This window comes from Emys orbicularis, chromosome 10, assembly GCF_028017835.1.
Source record: "Emys orbicularis isolate rEmyOrb1 chromosome 10, rEmyOrb1.hap1, whole genome shotgun sequence".
NCBI lineage: Eukaryota > Metazoa > Chordata > Testudines > Emydidae > Emys > Emys orbicularis.
In genome coordinates, this window is record NC_088692.1 from 86,482,598 (window position 1) to 86,500,597 (window position 18,000).

An 18,000-nucleotide genomic window follows, 5' to 3' on the forward strand; every position below is an offset into this window, starting at 1 on the left:
TGTTACTTTTTGCATTTTTCTTTGTTAGTATAGTGAAAACAGGCTAGTCAGTTTCACTTTTGTTTATAGTTCAAGTCAATTTCACTTTCAAATTCTAATGCTTTAATACAATGTTGCAATATTTCAGTTGCAAATACTGTTGGAGAATGTTTATTATTTTTATATAACTCTTTTAATTGGATTGTTTTAAAATTATAAAACCTTCTTTTAATCGTTTTTGCAAAAATTAAATTTGGGGCCAAATTTGACCTGACTCTAGGTCAAATTCCATTCGCACTTACAGTGATGTAAAATTTGGGGCAATTTTTCTGATCTTTAATATGTATACCAAGCAAAAAACAGTAATGGACTGTAATTATCCACTGAGAATTTATTATCATCTTCATTAAATTAAGATGTAAATATTAAAAAAAATATATAATTGCAGTAAGATATTCTAGTTCTTGAATTATGGTTTATCTTATTACAAGAAGAGCCTCTTATTACAACACAGAGCCACTGTGGCATTATTTCCTAATAAAATTACTGCTCCACTCAGTAACATTACTCTGCAGAAACTTTGCATAATATATGGTTATTGTCGCTTTCTCCTGTGTTCCTTCTCTCCCTCCCCCTCCTCACTACCTCCTCCCCATTTTAACCCCTTCTCTCTGCTGCATGTGAGTGCAACTCCTGTGCAACACTCACATTCTTTTAGAAAACAGTGTTTCAATGAATACTAGTACTTGAAAGTAAATATGCCGAGTATATTGGGCAAATTAGAGATCTGTTTTAGCACATGTGCCCAATATATTAGGCAGTATCCGCTGGTTAAACTCCAGCTATCTTTCTTCCCTCTTTTTTCTGCAGGGAAAAAACCCCAACCCCAACTTTCTTACACTGTTTTGTCTTTGCCACCTCTCTGCAAAGGAGTACCACTGCTTTTATTTTCAAAGGCAGTTCTGAAAGGTGTAACGGGTTCTTTGCTAGGGCCAGGCACTAATGGGGATCCGCAAAACATATTTAGAAAGGGTAGTGAGTCCTGGCAGGGGCTGAGATGGCCAGGCAACAGTAGTCCCTTTACCATTACCTTCTACTCCCCATTTTCTCTGACTCTTCTCATTTACCCCAGTGTAAATTGGGAGTAACTCCATTGAAGTCAATGGCGCTATATTGGTGTGAAGCTGGTGTTAGAGAAGCAGACCCTCAGTGTTCTTTCGGTACCACGATCACACATTGCACTTGGAAATCCACAATTCTTGCTCTAAGAGATTGAGCTTTTCTGTAGTCCAGCTCAGCCATTGGCACATCATGGTGGATTGGTGCTGAATGTGAGTGAAAGGGCATATCACCAAGCTCTGATAAGCTGCAGGTTTGGGATGCCAAAATATTACCACATCATTGATTTCAGCTCCAATTGGAAGGATGATCTACCCACGCTGTCAATATACACCATCCAAAGTTGTGATTCTGTAACTCAAAAGAGGATCTATGGTTATGGCTTGAGCTCATATTCAGAGATTCTATAGTTGCAAAATTGCTTGAACATTTCAGACCCTTTCAAACCAAACCCAGCTGCCCAAAGTATTAGTTAGACCTAAAACAAATGCATAACTGCACATATCAAAAGTGGAAGTACACGGTACATTCACAGCGCACTGCCTGCAAATGTAATCATAGTAAATGTAAATTAACTGTGGACTGTTATAAAGAGGACAGTGATCAATTGTTCTCTATTTTCATTGTAGATAGGACAAGAAGTAATGGGCTTTATCTGTAGCAAGGGAGATTTAGGCTAGATATTGTGGAAAACTTTCTTACTATAAGTTTAGTTAAACTCTGGAACAGGCTTCCAAGGCACTGTGGAATCCCCATCATTGGAGGTTTTTAAAAACAGGTTGGACAAACACCATTTGAGGGGTGGTCTAGGTTTATTTGGTTCTGCCACAGTGCAGAGGCTGGACTTGATGACTTCGCTAGATCCTGTCCAGCCCAACATTTCTATGATTCTGTGATACTGTGAAGGTGATTGAAGCTGCAATAGGTGGAACTGAAAGAGGCTTCTTTAATGAGTAGTACTGGCTCACCAGCCAGAGCATGTAACAGGCGCCAGGCCTTGCCATTGGTGTAGTGCGTGCTGTTAGCTGGTAGGTGCATGGGACACAATGGGTGAAACTGGAGTTTTGCTATTGTGTGACATCTTCATGCCATTGATTTGTGACTTGACATATGTCATTGGTATCTAGGTAACTAATTTTAGAAAATTACATATTGTAGCTGATATTGTGCATTTGCAGAACTACAGCAATGTAAAAGTTATTGAAATTTGTTCCATGGCTAAAATTTAAATATTTACCATTTAAAATTATGCATTTTCAAAATGACAATATTAATACAATTTTTCTGCCAAAATGTGTTCCCTAAATACTAAACTATTTTCATATGTACAGTACAGTGCTTGGAAACCAGTTGTCTGTTTCCTGTGTCTAAAATTTAGGCATTATTAAGCACCAGAGTTAGTGTATTAGAAACATGAGAGGGTGTCAGGAACCTGGATTGTAGTCCCTGCTCTACCACCGATTTATTATGTGACTTGGGCAAATTATTTAATTTATCTATGCCTCAGTTTCCCCATGCTGACCTCAGGGGGGGGGGTTGTAAAATTTAATTTTTCATGAGACTGAGGCCAAGATTTTCAGAAGCATCCACTAATTTTGAGGGCCTCCGTTGAGACGGACATTGAGAGGTGGTGACCATTCACAACTGCAGTTTAAGTTAATGGCAGCTCTGGGTGTGCAGGACCACTCAAAATGAAGCTCTGTGTGTCTCAAGTTGAGGCATCGGCAATTAGTGGTTGCCTTTGAAATTTATGGACTAAATCTTTTTAGAATTTAATTTCTCAGTATTTCCTTTGGGGCATTGCTTCTATAGATCGTGGATATACATACAGAACGGCACTGACATACTATTTGAGAATGCTGCTGGTTACTCATGATTAATTTTCTGATCAAAAACAAATTCCTTGTAATAAAAAAAGGAAAAGGTGCAATAGCAGTATCCTATGCAAATCTAATGCTGTTGTCTTACCAAAATTTAATACTTCAGTATTTAAGCAAATTTTAGTCATACCAGATGGCTATCCATGTGCAGATGTATGGAAAACTGTAACATCTTCATGTTACCAGATCTTGTTAACAGACCACTTAAGAGTATATGTCAAACACTGGATATTAGACTGCACATCCTATTGATTTAATGGACACTGTCTCTATTAGCAATTGATCTTACATTTTTATTAAAATATTTTTTCTAGCAGGTTCATTTAGGATTAGCTAAATTTTAAAAATCTACACAATTAGAGATTATAGGCATGATAAACATGTCATTTACAGAAGCCTTTTAGAAGGTGAGGATGTAATCAGTCAGAAATCTGCCCTTCAAATAGATAATCCTAGCCCAGACAGGTTGTTAGTCATCGATACACTACATCCTCTGCCACAAAGTGATCAGATGTCATTGAGATTGTTCTCTGGGTGCCTTTTTTAATGAGGCATTTTTGGTTGCCTTTTATCTTTGTTTGAAGGAAAAGGTGCTGATAGAATGGACTGCTTGACCAGAAGGGCTCCTTACTTAATTGTGATGGCACTTACTTTTCTCTACTGTTGAAAAAAATAACAACAACATGCACAAACCCAAATAAAATACATACTTGCATGTATTTGGGGATTATAACGCTCTACAAGTTCTAATACTGCAGTCCTTATTTAAAAATCTCATTTTACATAGGCGCGATGTTGCTCATGTCCATTAACAAAAATGGCTAATTAAATTCAGACACATGATATCATGTGTGTTTAGTTGGTAAAACACACTTCTTTCAGAAGGCCTCCACTCAGAGAAGTCTTAACAAACAAAAGGATTGAAAACCTTTTATAGGAATGCCAGGTTTGAACGTTAAATGCCTCACTTCAGCTGTTTCTAAAAAATATAATTATGTTAGAGGGAGACATGAGGAGATTGTAGGCTCACTGAAGAGGCCAAAAGTCCAAATTTATGATATTTTCCTGAAAATTGGCATAGCAAAAATACACTCTCAGTAGGATTTCCACTAGTCCTAAAAATGAGCTGCTTTTATTTATTTATTTATTTTGTTCCTCCTCTTTCGTGCATGTATTTTCTTTAGTGTTCAGTATCAGCAAATCCTTGCATCAGACAACAAGGTGTTTAGCCTAAATCAGGCTGTCAGTCAAGAATGAATCTGAGCTAACATTTAAAAAATATTGCATCGGAGCTATGCATTGCAAAACCCAATGAACTACACCTCTGGAATTTGAGCATACTCTGCATTTCTCACAATGCATTAAACTTTCATCCTTGCATGTCACAAATCCTCAGTGTGCTTCCATGATCCCGGTACTGGGAGTTTTACTGCATTAGTAAAAGAAAAAATAATAAAAATAAATAGATTGAAGCTTCTAGTAGCAGAATCAGCTTCTTGGCATGCATTTTATTGGCCTAATTCTCCTCTCAGTTATATCAGCAGCAGTTTTGTTTTTGACTTGAATAGGAGCAGAATTGTGCTCTGCGTTTGTATTTCGTACTATTTATTTAAAATAAATAAGGATTTAATTCTTAGCGGTAGAATAACTATAAAATATATTTTTAAATGACGACTTTCAAAGGAAAAATGTAATTGGCTTATCTAAACTCTGATCTCGTTGAAATATACATGAGATGAGGGGTTTCATTAATAGATGTTGGTACCTTATTTTCTTTTTAGGGTATTCCCAGTGCATTCGTGAGGCTGCTCCTGATTTTGCTCTTCAGCAGAATTTGCAGATGGGGAGGCTGTGTGACATACTAGGTATAGTAAGTGCAGTCAGCTGCCTACATCTTTGTTGTTGTTGTTGTTTGTCTCCCATTTTTAAGGGAAAGAGCATGGATGAGGGAGAGTTCTTTGCCGTAGTAATCTTGAATGCAGAGAGCGTTTAAACCCAAAAGCATTTTTCAGTACTTGATCGGTCCTTTATGCCATTTACTGCTCTGTGAGATGTTCATAAGAGGAACATACTCGTTATTTTTGATTCTGCAGTGAAGTAAGATGATCTGATTCTGTATGGTGCTGAGCATTTCTTGGCAAACAAGGGTGCTCCGCACTCCACGGAATCTGACTTATAATTCGGTGGTGCCAATTATGCATTTAGGATCCCGTTAGGAGAGAAGATCTGCTGGGAAAGAGTAAGCCTCTATTTAAACCAATTTTTTTAATTAGCAAATAAGACAAGAAACATATATTTGAAAGTTTTTCCCAGCATGACAGTTCTCCTTTAAACAAAGCAATGAAGAATATTAATTTGTCAATGACCAACTTTCTTGGCTCCCTGGAATGACATACTTTACATGATTCATATATATTTCAGTGTCATTATTATTTCATAAATGCCATTTAGTAACTTTGTAACAAAAATGTTAGATCCAGAAATTTACAGTAGCCTAAAATAATAATGTAATTGCCTTTATATATTATCTAGGCACTTATGTTGTTTTTCCATAGTACAGTTGGTTTTTATTTTTTGGAGTTTTTTTAAAAGATAGATTTGTTACATCTACATTGTTTGTTAGAAAAGGAAGAAGATCAATGCATTGTATAGGAGTCAGTCTTAATGATCGAATGGTTTCTTCTCACCTTCATATCTATGAACATGAAAATTGCATTTCCATCGGAGAATTTTGATCCTAGCAATAAATAACCTAGAAATAAACCCTAAGATTACAACTGAAGGAGATTAGAGAGATTTTTAATGTTTTTTCTCTTTTTCCCCATTTATTTACTTTGTGCATTTGACAGCACTTTGTGTGCACTATGTGGTCTGCATGAACTTGTTTACCAGAAACAGCAGCAGCAAAGCTGAGGTTGAAAGTGAATAGGCAGCAGAGGGAAAGGGGAGGGGGTCAAGGGGGGTGGGCTTGAGCATGTTGAATGACATTGCTCAGTGCCCCGTTTATCCCCCAAAAGACACTTCTAAACATAAACAGGAGAGCAGAAAAAATCCTAAATATTTTTAACATATTTAAAAAAAACCCAAAGGTGCAGAACATACTATTAAAGGGTGCTTTATCAAAAAACTCTTTTTTTCTTTTAGTATTAATCAATTTAAAAAAAATCAAGTTCACAGTATTCCCTTCAAATCTAATCCTGTTCGAAACCCTGTTTAATTCTTACTTATTAAAATCATTTATATAGAATCATAAATTTAAATTAAGATAAGGCCCAGTCCTGCAGCCCTTTTTCATGTGAACAGTTTCACATTGGCAAGGACTTGGGGAATGGAGCCATTAGACAGAAATAGGACATTTCAACTGGTGTCCAAAAATTCATCTGATCTGCTGTGTTCAGATATCAGCTCTGATCCGACAAACACTTGGGCACTGGAGTAACTTTAATACATAAGTACTCCCATGGGATTCAGTGGGCTACTCACATGCACAAAGTTATGTGCAAGTGTCTGTCGGATTAGGGCCTTAGTGCTTACTTCTGCAAAATGGGAGGGTCTCTCAAAACCAGAGAAGTGAGTTTTCCACAGTTACGCCCTATTCATTTGCATGGGAGTTTATAAGATTACAATCTAACCCCAGAAGCCACCTGTCCTTTTCAGTGAGTTGCACCATATTGTAGAGTCTATCAGTAAATAAATATTTTCCCAGCCATGGTTTCCAGTTGGCCAGGATTTTGGGTGGGGCCATTTCATTGGCCTTGTTTTCACTACAGTTTGCAATCATTCTTCAGCAAGTAACGGAATTGTAAACTGTAGTGTAGAAAAGGACCAAATACTTTTTAAAATTGTGTTTAACCCACAAAACTCATCCACTCCACCTTAAATACTAGATTAGATAAATGTTAGTACTTAGCACAGGAAAAGACTTTTTTGGGTGTCTGAGAATGAAAATAATCAGAAACTGAAAAAAAGGGGTAAAACACATAGAGTTTATAGATAACCATATATCAGATGCTTAATTTGTGCCCAACAGAAGAGCACAGATTCTTGCAACATTGGTTTAATGGTTTCTTTAGAGTATCAAGAATGTTTCTTTACACTAATATAATCAGATATTAGCTACAGTCTCCTCATGCATTTCAGCTTATGTCTAAATGAGATCTTGATAGCTGTTGCTGGGGTAGTCCTAGCAGTCTTTAGTTCAGCCTTGCAAAATTCTGCTTACTCACTTTACCCTGGGCAAGTAACTTTTTGACAGAGTATTGCAATATCATTAGCTTTTTCATTGTCACAGCCAGGGTGGGTGAGCAGTTTGTCTGCCCAGGTTGGTAAATTGTCAAGAGTGACTGAAAGTGATATTGAATATTGACCAAAGGCCAAATGGACTGTTCTCTTCATTGTAATTACTTTTTGAAATTATGTGGTAATGAATTTTATGCATTCTTTTTATGTGCACACTCAGAGCTTAGACAATGGGCTAGCTCCTCAGCTCGTGTCATTTTTTGGTACACCAGTTGAGTACTATATATGTATTTTTTTAGCATGTGTTGTTTTCCTGCAGTAGCGCACCACAGCAAAGTAAATGAGTGGAATATCTTATTCCAAGTCCTTTATCAAATGAGGTTTTCCTTCTTACTACCTTTTCCCCTAGATTTGGTTGCTGCACCTTCTTAAATTTCATCTTGATGTAATAATAATCATTGTTGGCACTTTTAGGGCTCAATCCAACTCCCAGTGAAGACAAGACAATTGACTTCAGTGGGAGTTGGATCAGACCTTGGCAGTGCTATTTTTCATTTGTAGATTTCAAAGCAGCACACAGTGTTGATGTTATGAGGCCTGTTAACTCATCAATGTCTAATATTAATGTTTTAGAAAAAAACACACGGGGTCAAATTTTCCAAAGTGGCATCTACAGTTGTGTGGCAGTTTTTCACACCTAAGTGTTTGCACATGCAGTCTTTCAGACCAACTTGATTTATATGCGTGAACTCAGATTTGGTATTTAACAGGCCAATCTGCACACCCGTTTGTTCTGCAGAAGTTAATAATGCCATCCTACTGTCAGAGACGTCTAGGGTGACCAGACAGCAAATGTGAAAAATGGGACAGGGGGTGGGAGGTAATAGGAGCCTATATAAGAAAAAGACCCAAAAATCGGGACTGTCCCTATAAAATCGGGACATCTGGTCACCCTAGAGCCGTCCCTTTGGTACGGCTAATCGGGGCGACTGCTCCGCGCCCCGCGCTTTGGGGGAGCCCTGCAAGCCGGTGTGATTGGCCGGCGCGGTCAGTCCTGGAAGTGACGGGTCAGTCCCGGAAGTGACAGATTCGTCACTTCCTCCCCGGGCCCTGTACCCCTCTAGGGACGGCCCTGCCTACTGTGAGCATTTACGTGGACGGGGCAAGAATAAGACCAGGCCATGCAAAATCCAAGCAGAGTATGAAACTGCAGTTTCATCAGCTTCCTAGAACTAATAGCTCAGTTTTATAATTTACTGAAGTTTAATGGGACACATGTTTAAAGTAGTGCGTAATCCCCATAGATGTTAATATGAGTTGTGCTGCTCAATCCCCCTGAAACGCTTTGGAAATTCTACCCCAAATGTGTTCTGCAAACTTAATTCTGAAAGCTAGCTATTTCTTCGGGTTGCTGACCTGTCTTCAGAGAAATGCTGAAGCACAGAAAAGCAGTTAAACCAGTAAAGTTTGTGAATTACAAAGCTCATTTTATTTCCAGTATGCTTTTAAGGAAGCTGTTTGTTAGCAAATGGTCAGGAATCATCAGATATCAGTTCACAATGGAGTTTACCTTTCTACGGATAATGAACATTGTGCCCATTTGTTTTAGATGCCAACGTTGACGTCATCTACATCTGCCCCCTTCATCTGAGTGAGGAGTTACTGCAGTATTACAATAAACTCCTGGGTCTGCAGGCAGCTGTTAGATCTGGGAACCCTGAGGACATGGGTGACCTGCAGGACAGGTTCAAAATTCTCACCCCTGAAGCTATAAACAGCTTCCCAGTGAGTTTGTCTTCTAATTACTACAGCTTGAGGGATGCAGTAAAATTAAATTGGAAATTTTATAACGTGTAACGCTCTGGTACCCATCAGTGAAATATTATTGCAAGTTTAAGAGCTTTCCTGATTAGACTACTAGTTAGACTGCTGGAAATAAATATCCCAGTTTAGTTTTATAGACTTAGTTGAGGTAGTCCTATCCCCATTGTCTGTAGCCCAGTGTCCATTCTCAGTCTTTGTCTGGGACTTAGAACTTGGTAGATTTATAACGCTAAGGAAAGCGTAGCAATAAAAACATTTCTGTTATTCAAACTTTAGCTCCTTATAGCTGAACAGCCATTCATGTATTCATTCCTCAAGAGTATTTATTGCAGTGAAATCCAATTTAGAACTTTTTTTTTAAAGAGTGTGGAACATTAAATGTGTTTAATGTAGGTTTTGTAGTAATATTAGCTTTGAACTTGTTATGCCAATTTTAAGACCAAACAATGGAACATCGTCCGAAAAGAGACTCAAACCTACTGAAGGGACAGCAGCGCTGAGCCTACTGCAGCACTCTTGCTGAGGCAAAACAGCAGTGACTTCAGTAGTTGTGAGTTTAGTGAGCAGTTTGCTTACGTAAGCAGTACTGGATTAGACCTTTATAGGTTTGTTTGATGCACCTTTCTTTCAGTTCAGGAGATAATGTCTTTTCTCATTGTACTAAAATTTACCTAGAAGTATCCTCAAAGTACCTAAGTATGGATTGTAACTAAGGAGCCAGGTCCCAGCTCTGGCAGCACATAGCAACCTTAATACTGATTTAACCTGCCACCTGGGGATTGTGGTGTAGGGGAAATTACTGGGTGGTGATAACTGCATAGCCGGTGCTGGGCCACCTCTGGTCCCAACTCTCTGCATGGCGGACATGGCCCGGGAAAGAAGGGTGTGTGGTTCCAACAGCCTTGTGCTCTGGCAATCCCTGGTTGCTGGCATGACGCTTTGGGGAATCACTTTTGGAATACTGAGGATTCCCCACATCCCCCTGCTTTTATATCTTCTCCCCCTCAGCACTTTGGGTCATGGCTATCACATCACTATCTGAGGCAGAATGAACTAGATTTTACACCCTGTTGCCTTCATTCCTTAATTAACTGTAGAAGCTATTATTGAGAGACCCACAGCAATTCTCTTCCCTGCATCACCACTCCTGGCCCCAGGGAGCAAGTGACCGGGACTGGAAATTGAACCTGGGTCAGTCAGGCTGGCCCTTCTGTCCTGCTTCCATGCTACTGCTCAGGGGGGAAAATAAAAATATCACTTAACAAAACTTCAAGAGTGTGCTTTAAAGCTGAATAAAGAAAGGAAACTCAGGGACAAAGGTTTGTTAGCTACTCTCCCTTTGGTTATGCCTCCCAAGACCCTCGCTTCTCCTGCTGGAACTTTAAGGATCACACCTCTCCAAATCATGTCCATCAACTTCACAGAGAGCCTTGGACACTCTTTGGCGTTCCGCCCTGTTTTCCCATTAGGCTAGGGACTTTACTGTTGAGCGACATGAGGCATCCTTTCTCGGGGGTGAGCATGGTACCTCCACCATGCTCCCAACCCAGACATCAGGTCCAAGATTTATACTTTTCTCTCTGGTCATGGAGCCTGCAGAACTTTGAATGAAAACAGCCCTTAAGGTCCCCGTTCAGGAAAACACTTAAACATACGCTTAAGTCCACCCCTATTAAGGAGAGTATTTAAACATGTGTTGAAGAAATAGGAATGCTTTCCAAAACTGGGTCCTAAACTGGTGGATGAAATCTCATTGTAAAGAAAACTTCCTTCCCATATGGTTCTAGAACGTTATCTTCATTCTTGTGTAGTAGCAATCTCTGACCTGCTAAATGTCTGTAACACTATTCTATGCACGGCATCCATCACTGTCTTACTCACTTTCTGAATGTGCCTTGATATTTCCAGTGAAGTAACTTACACATTGCGTAATTTGCAATGGATGCATGGGATTTGTTGTAGCAAATATTCCTGAGACTCAGCCTTCCATGATTGATGTTCTTAGTTTAATTTTGCATGATGTGATATCTCTCATGAACAGCCTGTCCAGAGATAGACATTTTATTTTTAAAAAGAAATGAAAAACTGAAACCCTTGTGCTTTTTAAAAAAAATCTATGCTTCCTCCTCTGCAGTCAAATTGACTGTAGCCATTAAAACTACTGCATAATGGAAATGTATATCCCCTGTAATTTAATGTGATCAATGAAAGGTTTGCTAAATCAAAATGTTTTATTCTCAGAGAATCATTTAAAATGCTGCTGCACTGTATGGGGAAATATATTCTCTGCTATAGGGGTTTTTCTTCATTTTTTGTATTGATTTTGCAGACGCTTTAGAGTTAAACCATGCCAGAAGTGTTGCAGAGATGAATCACTATTATCCAAAGGCCACCAGCATCTCTGCCGACTGACAGAAGGATAATTCCGCGTGGATCAAATAAATACAGATGTGTAGTAATTAGTTCTATTCCCAGTGAGCCCATTTCCAACACACTAAAGATGTGAACGATTATGGAGCCTCACCCCAACAGCTTTTATCAATTTAAACGGCTAAGCTACAGGATAGGTCATAACCCAGCCTGCTATTAATAATGTATTTATTGTGTGCAACATTATAAATTAGGTTCATGGAATAGAAAAGAACACCTTTTAACAAGAATAATGTTATCTTTATACAGGGCCATCACATGTGCCTGGCCACTCAGCTGAAGTACAGTCCCAAGACAATCAAAAGAATAAAAAATCTCATCCAAGGCAAAGAAGCCTACATCATTGGTGGACTTCCTCACAAAGATGATTTAGCAGTGGCTGACATGTTAAATGTGCCCATATTGGGCTTTGAGCCAGAAGTAGCTCATCTCTATAGAACTAAGTCCGGAAGTAAAAGAATCTTTGCTAGTGCTTGTGTGCCAATACCTCCGGGAGAATATGACATCTATAACCATCGACAGGTAAGCGGGAAGCGGTTTGGGAACTTGTGTCTGTTGGCAAAAGAACAGTTTATTTGGCATGTCAACATATGGACGCATATTGTGACTAGGTAGGGGGCAAACTTTGTTGCCTTGCATAAAAAAAAAATCTAGTGTCTGTTGTTGCATTGATTAGAACCTTACTGTGAAGTGAAGCATTTATGTTAAGGGAGGTTCCATTTGTTTAGGAAAAGGCGATCATCCAAATTGAGATCCACTCGGCAGATCTGCTGCCTGAATTTTTCCCTTTGTTTAGTGTATCAATTCATTTCCAATTTCACTTACTGCCATGACAAAGCATAAAAGTTTTGCCAAACTCAGTACATCAATCATCTGCGTATGGGGCGGCTTTAACAACAGTAATAGAGGGAAAAAAGGATTTTATATAATGTGGTCACTTCGTATGTATTTATTCTGGACTCACTGGCAGGATAACTGGTAACTGCAAATTTTTATTGGTGTGCCTCAGTACATTGTTACTTTTTGCTGAATTTATCTAGTTGTGGTGCTACAAATTATGCAGCAGCTAACCTATATACAACCTGGTTTTGTTTTCATTATCTTCCTTTTTCCTCTCTCCTGTGTTATGGAGCACTAACTTTTTGCATCCTGTCTCAAATTAGCTTGTAAGCTCTTCCGGGGAGAAACTGTCTCTGATGATGTATTTGTTCAGCACCCAGCCTGGTGCCTGATATGGGCATCTAGGTACTACCACAAAACAAACAATAATCATATCTTTGGTTACAAGAAACTCCTGCCAACAAGACGTAATTGAGAGTGGGAGTCCTTGGCTCCTCCTTCATAAACAGTATCCAACGGGAATTCCTTTGGTCAGGAGAGGTACAGAACCTGGCTTCAAATTGTGTTGAAAATCTTGTTCCTCTCACTGACCCCCCTTTTATCCTCTCCCTTCTGTATCTGTGCTCTGGCTTCCTAGCATCATTTTGCTTCTGATGGGTCCTCATCTAGCTGTGAGGTGAGAGCAATTCAGTCTCTACTCTGTGGCTGCTCATAGAAAGATCTTCCTGCTCACCATCGGTTATATTCTCTTTTGCTGATTTATATGTATAGCCAGCTGGTTTTGACTGCCCTTGCAGTTCGATATTAAAAATGTTCAAGAGGCCAAATAATAAACTGGCTGAGCTTGGTTGTCTATAGACAAACAGTATGGTATAGGAAATAAAGAGCTAATACGTCACCAGTCCTTCCAGGAAGTGGGTTCTCGCAGTGTGTTCAGTTCACCTGCCACAGAAGGTTTGCTTCCCAAAAATACACCTCTAAAAATACCTCTATTTTAATGGGGTTGTTTATAAGCTAAAACCCTCTATATGTCCTCTAAGATTCCACCCACCAATTTCAACTTATTTTTCTGGTTCCATGGTGCATCCCTCTTGGGTCTTCGAATACAGCATTCCAAACTAGTTGGGCCATGGAGGCACTCCCTACCTGAACCGGGGTAGAACACTTATATATCTTGTTCCCTGTCTCTCTGTGCCAAATGCTGAGTTGTACTGTTACAAGGTATTGTGGGATACTTAGCATAAAAGAGCAAGAGTAGGTGTAGTACAATTCAGCGTGATTACCCAACTTATCTTCAATATATCATAATAACACCACGCGCATAATATGTATTACCATGGTGTATGCTCCATCGAACTTATATGTATTGGCAAACAGGTCCCCACTTGTGGCTTTGGTAATTGTATCAGGATGACACCTTTGCCAAATTAATATATGAAGCAGAGGTGAGGGCATTCATGAGAGTTGTATACTGTTTTATAATAATAGGTATATCTCCATATATTATTATTATCTCCTAGAACTGGAAGGGACCCTGAAAGGTCATTGAGTCCAGCCCCCTGCCTTCACTAGCAGGACCAAGTAATGATTTTTGCCCCAGATCCCTAAGTGGCCCCCTCAGGGATTGAACTCACAACCCTGGGTTTAGCAGGCCAATGCTCAAACCACTGAGCTATCCCAGCCCCCTTATACTTTAGCAGTATAAGTATAAACTGCATAAGCGACAGCACGTAATTAATACAATTAAAACTAACACTCCCTGTAATACAACCAAAAGTTTTAAGTGCAACTTCTATCCAGGTGTGGGAAATTATTATTTCCACCATCATGGATAATTTATCTAGTTGAGGTGCTTGTTCTGCTTTGCGCATGTCATTGATAATCTGGATAGTCTGAGTGTCTTTTCAGTCCAGTAATGTTTTTAAATTTAAAGTTAGTGGTTCAATATGTATGTTTAAAACTGGTATGTATTTCTTTAATTTCATCCTGGTGCTGGGGCTTACTTTGAATCATGGATTCATTTTGAAAGACTGGAACAGGCATAATTAGTGTGACCTATAATGCTACATTCATGAGAAATAAAGCAGAAATTTGAAGTAGTGACATTACAAATGAGGTCTTCATACAGAAATGTTTTGTAATTAGTCACTCCACAGTACTGCCCATCCATATTACAGGTCACCCTTGCTGCTGGTCATCACCATTTGGTGAGCATCACAAGGCAGGAGACAGAAGCGGCTAGCTTTTCCGACTCAATAAACTGGTACAGTCCAGCGTGGCTATGCAATGGAATTGTGATGTCAAAAACATCACATCTGCACACCTATCAATATCCTTTAGTGGAACAACAAGATGTGTGCAGTGCCCTCCAGATTTGTGTTGCTGAGTGATACACAGTAGCTGAGGTAGACCTAAGCATTCCTTGAAGATGCTGTCTTCCAGATAACCTGCTGAATGGCCAGAAGCCAATTGATCAAATATTACAGTGTCAGGATCCATTATCATTTCTTTAAAAGGAATAGACATGGAACCCACCACTGAGCACAATTGTTTGAATAACATGTACCTTGATTAAGAGGCAGTGTCACTGACCCCAAATTGTGCTAAATGGAATTATGATTGTTGCCAGTACACTACAATCTCTGTTGTACACTGATGATAATACCATTTGGCTAATTGCTCATCATTAATAAGATTAGGCAATTTCCCTTTTTCAATATTCCCTAATGAAATAGTTATAGTAGTTAACACATATCTCCCATAAGCAGTGCAAATTATTTCTCTACCTATATGATTTTCCCTCGCTTTTTCATTGTTTTCTGTGATGAATTAATTAATTTTTACTTGTGTTTGGTTAAACAGCTTAGTATTGTCATGTATATGTACACCATTTATCATTCCCCAGTAGCCACAAATTATGGGTTTAGAAACGGTGTCCGCTGATGCTCAAAATAGTTAATGCACCTTTTTATATTTTTCCAATCTGCCCTGTTCCAAATGGACATCCCGGATCCAAATACCCCTGAAACAAAACCATAATTCCATCTAAACTTTGGAGTCACCTCCTTCAAAAGATACCAGACCGCAGAACAGTTTCCTGCCTGGCTATTAGGCCTTGTGAATATTCCTGATATGATACTATCGTATCAACTAACAAAGAAGTATGCAAATTTTATCTCTTTTATGCAATAGTCAGCTAGTTTCCCTTGTTCACATGGGTTTTTCACACAGCAACAGGCAAACAAATTAAAATCTGTGAATCTGTGATTAGGAAGAAGAAAACATTTTTGCAAGAGGAAAATGTGATTATGAAACTACAGAATCCTGCGGGATGTCTTAACAGTAGGTGGTGTACCTGAAATTGCGCATACTGTACCTCATTTTTTAAATTGACTAGATTTCAAGTTAGTGGTGTCCCTTGAACAGCAGCATGCTTAGCCATAGATCCTTTTATAAAATTTTCTGATTTGTGACTGCACACTTCCTTCAGTATCATTGTTGGTTTTTTTTTTCATGGAATTTGGATGAATTTTGGGGTAGCTTTTAGTGTTCATTAGATTCTGGGATAAAATACTTCACCTCATCAGGAAAATCATCTTGTTTCTACTGTGTTTTGAAATTTGCAGCATTCATCCAGCTGGTAATGTCAGCATGTTGTATTTGTGGATGGCAATAATCAATAGCTTCTCTCTTTTTACTGATGTGCATCATAAACCTGAAAATAGTGAGGATGTTATCATTCTTAGGCATTCGTGCTGGCTAGCAAAAGGCTTTTTGCATTCCTTTACTTTTTACAAAAACCTTTAACACTGAAAATAATAGCAGGTAAACAAATATATTACAACTTCCATACAGTTGATAAAATAAACAAATATATGTTCAATTATGTGAAAAACAATACATTAGACTTCTAAATTAGTTCAATTTATTATTAAGTAATTCATTTATAAAAATTTCCTACCCAACACCCCCACGTGCTTATTAGTTCCTCTTTTGATCCATGCTGCAACATTTCAGAAGTTCTCCTGCTGTTGTTTGCTCCTATGAAATATTGACATCTTAGGTTAAATAATAAAAGAAAGGTGACACTATGTTAAAGCACAGTTCAATTTTCACTTAAAGATAGCACATAATTCTTTCCATTGGTACAGTCTTAACAATACTATTGATCGTTTTCATTACTGTAGGGGAGTCATCAACAGAAACTCATTTATAGGGTTCTCGAAAGCAACAAATAATAGGATTTGGAGCAAACAGATGATAATTCTGTGTTCGAAGTCCAAAAAATATATACAACTAGGAGTCCAAAAGATTACCATGTAAAAATACCTTCTAGTCAATGCAGCACAAGATCTGTATAACACTTTTCCAGGGTCCAATGGCATTTACTGTTTCTAAGCAGCTAATTATATTCTGCTCACCAGCTAGTTTTACAAGAAAGCCATTTAAAACTGGGTATGCATATAGATAAATAATTAGAATCACTTTAATAAAGCCTATCTTGTAAACCCTTCATAAATTTATAACCATATAATTCACTCTGCAGCAAGAACATGTCACAGATGTTTGCCTGGGATTAGAATCTGACTGTAAGAAGGTTTTAAAGAGAGGATTTTGAAAATAGTCTAGTGCTGCCATCAGCTACCCTTTCTGAGACACATCCTGAGAAGTACTGAACATTCAAAACTAATAGCCCCGGTCCAGCAATGAGCTCCACGTAGGCAGACTCTGCACTGGCACAGAGCCCCATTGACCTTTCTGTGGGTCTGCATGTTCAGGTGGATCCAATTGCAGAATTGTGGCCATTGGATCCTGAACAAAAAGGGTTCGAGTGAGCTTTACATAAGCATCCAAACTACTAATCACCAGTATCTCTGCTTTTTTGGGAGGAAGGAGGATTGGTGAATATTGGTAAAACTGGTTTGAACCTGAAACTAGAAACCCTAAGTATAAGTCTGTTATAAAACAAATTTTAAATAAGCCATTCCCTTTGTCTTTATGCCACTGTTTCATCCATAGATGCTTGAAGTTCTGAGTCAGCTGATCATAGATAACCTGGGAGTGAGACGTTGGTTGTTTAAAGTGGACAATGAATTTGGAGGAAACGGCACCGCATATTGTGACATTGCCAGGCACCTGAAATGCTACCATTGGGCCCAGAAGGAATGTCAGAGATACAACACTGAGATGTGGAGGAAGAAATGGGCACACGTAAGTTAGTGAGAAGCTAAAGGTATCTTATTCTCTGGGACTGTTTGTAATGTTTTAGGTTGAGTACGTCTGTAGGGAGTGAAGTATCAGGGGGTAGCCGTGTTAGTCTGTATCTACAAAAACAACAAGATGCATCTGAAGAAGTGAGGTTTTTACCCACGAAAGCTTATGCCCAAATAAATCAGTTAGTCTTTAAGGTGCCACCAGACTCCTTGTTGTTTTTGTACGGAGTGGGTCATGCTCACTAAGGCTAGGTCTACACTACGGGGTGAGGGGGGGGGAGGAGGGGTCGACCTAAGATACAGAACTTCAGCTACGAATAGCGTAGCTGAAGTTGCGTATTTTAGGTCGACTTACCTGGCTGTGAGGATGGCGGCGAGTCAACCGCTGCCGCTCCCCCGTCGACTCTGCTTCTCGCCACGGTGGAGTTCCGGAGTCGACGGCAGAGCGATCGGGGATCGATTTTATCGCGTCTACA

General features: G+C 39.0%; 1 protein-coding gene across 1 annotated transcript in view; it reads left to right on the plus strand.

Annotated features, from left to right (window-relative positions):
• The window catches only part of IQCH (IQ motif containing H), a 112,351-nt gene that overhangs the window by 34,500 nt on the left and 59,851 nt on the right, over nt 1-18,000 (plus strand). Inside the window, exons 11-14 of the mRNA XM_065412129.1 lie at nt 4,760-4,843; nt 8,827-9,002; nt 11,721-11,993; nt 17,331-17,522. Coding sequence (XP_065268201.1) covers nt 4,760-4,843; nt 8,827-9,002; nt 11,721-11,993; nt 17,331-17,522 — 725 coding nt within the window. The remainder of the gene's footprint in view (nt 1-4,759; nt 4,844-8,826; nt 9,003-11,720; nt 11,994-17,330; nt 17,523-18,000) is intronic.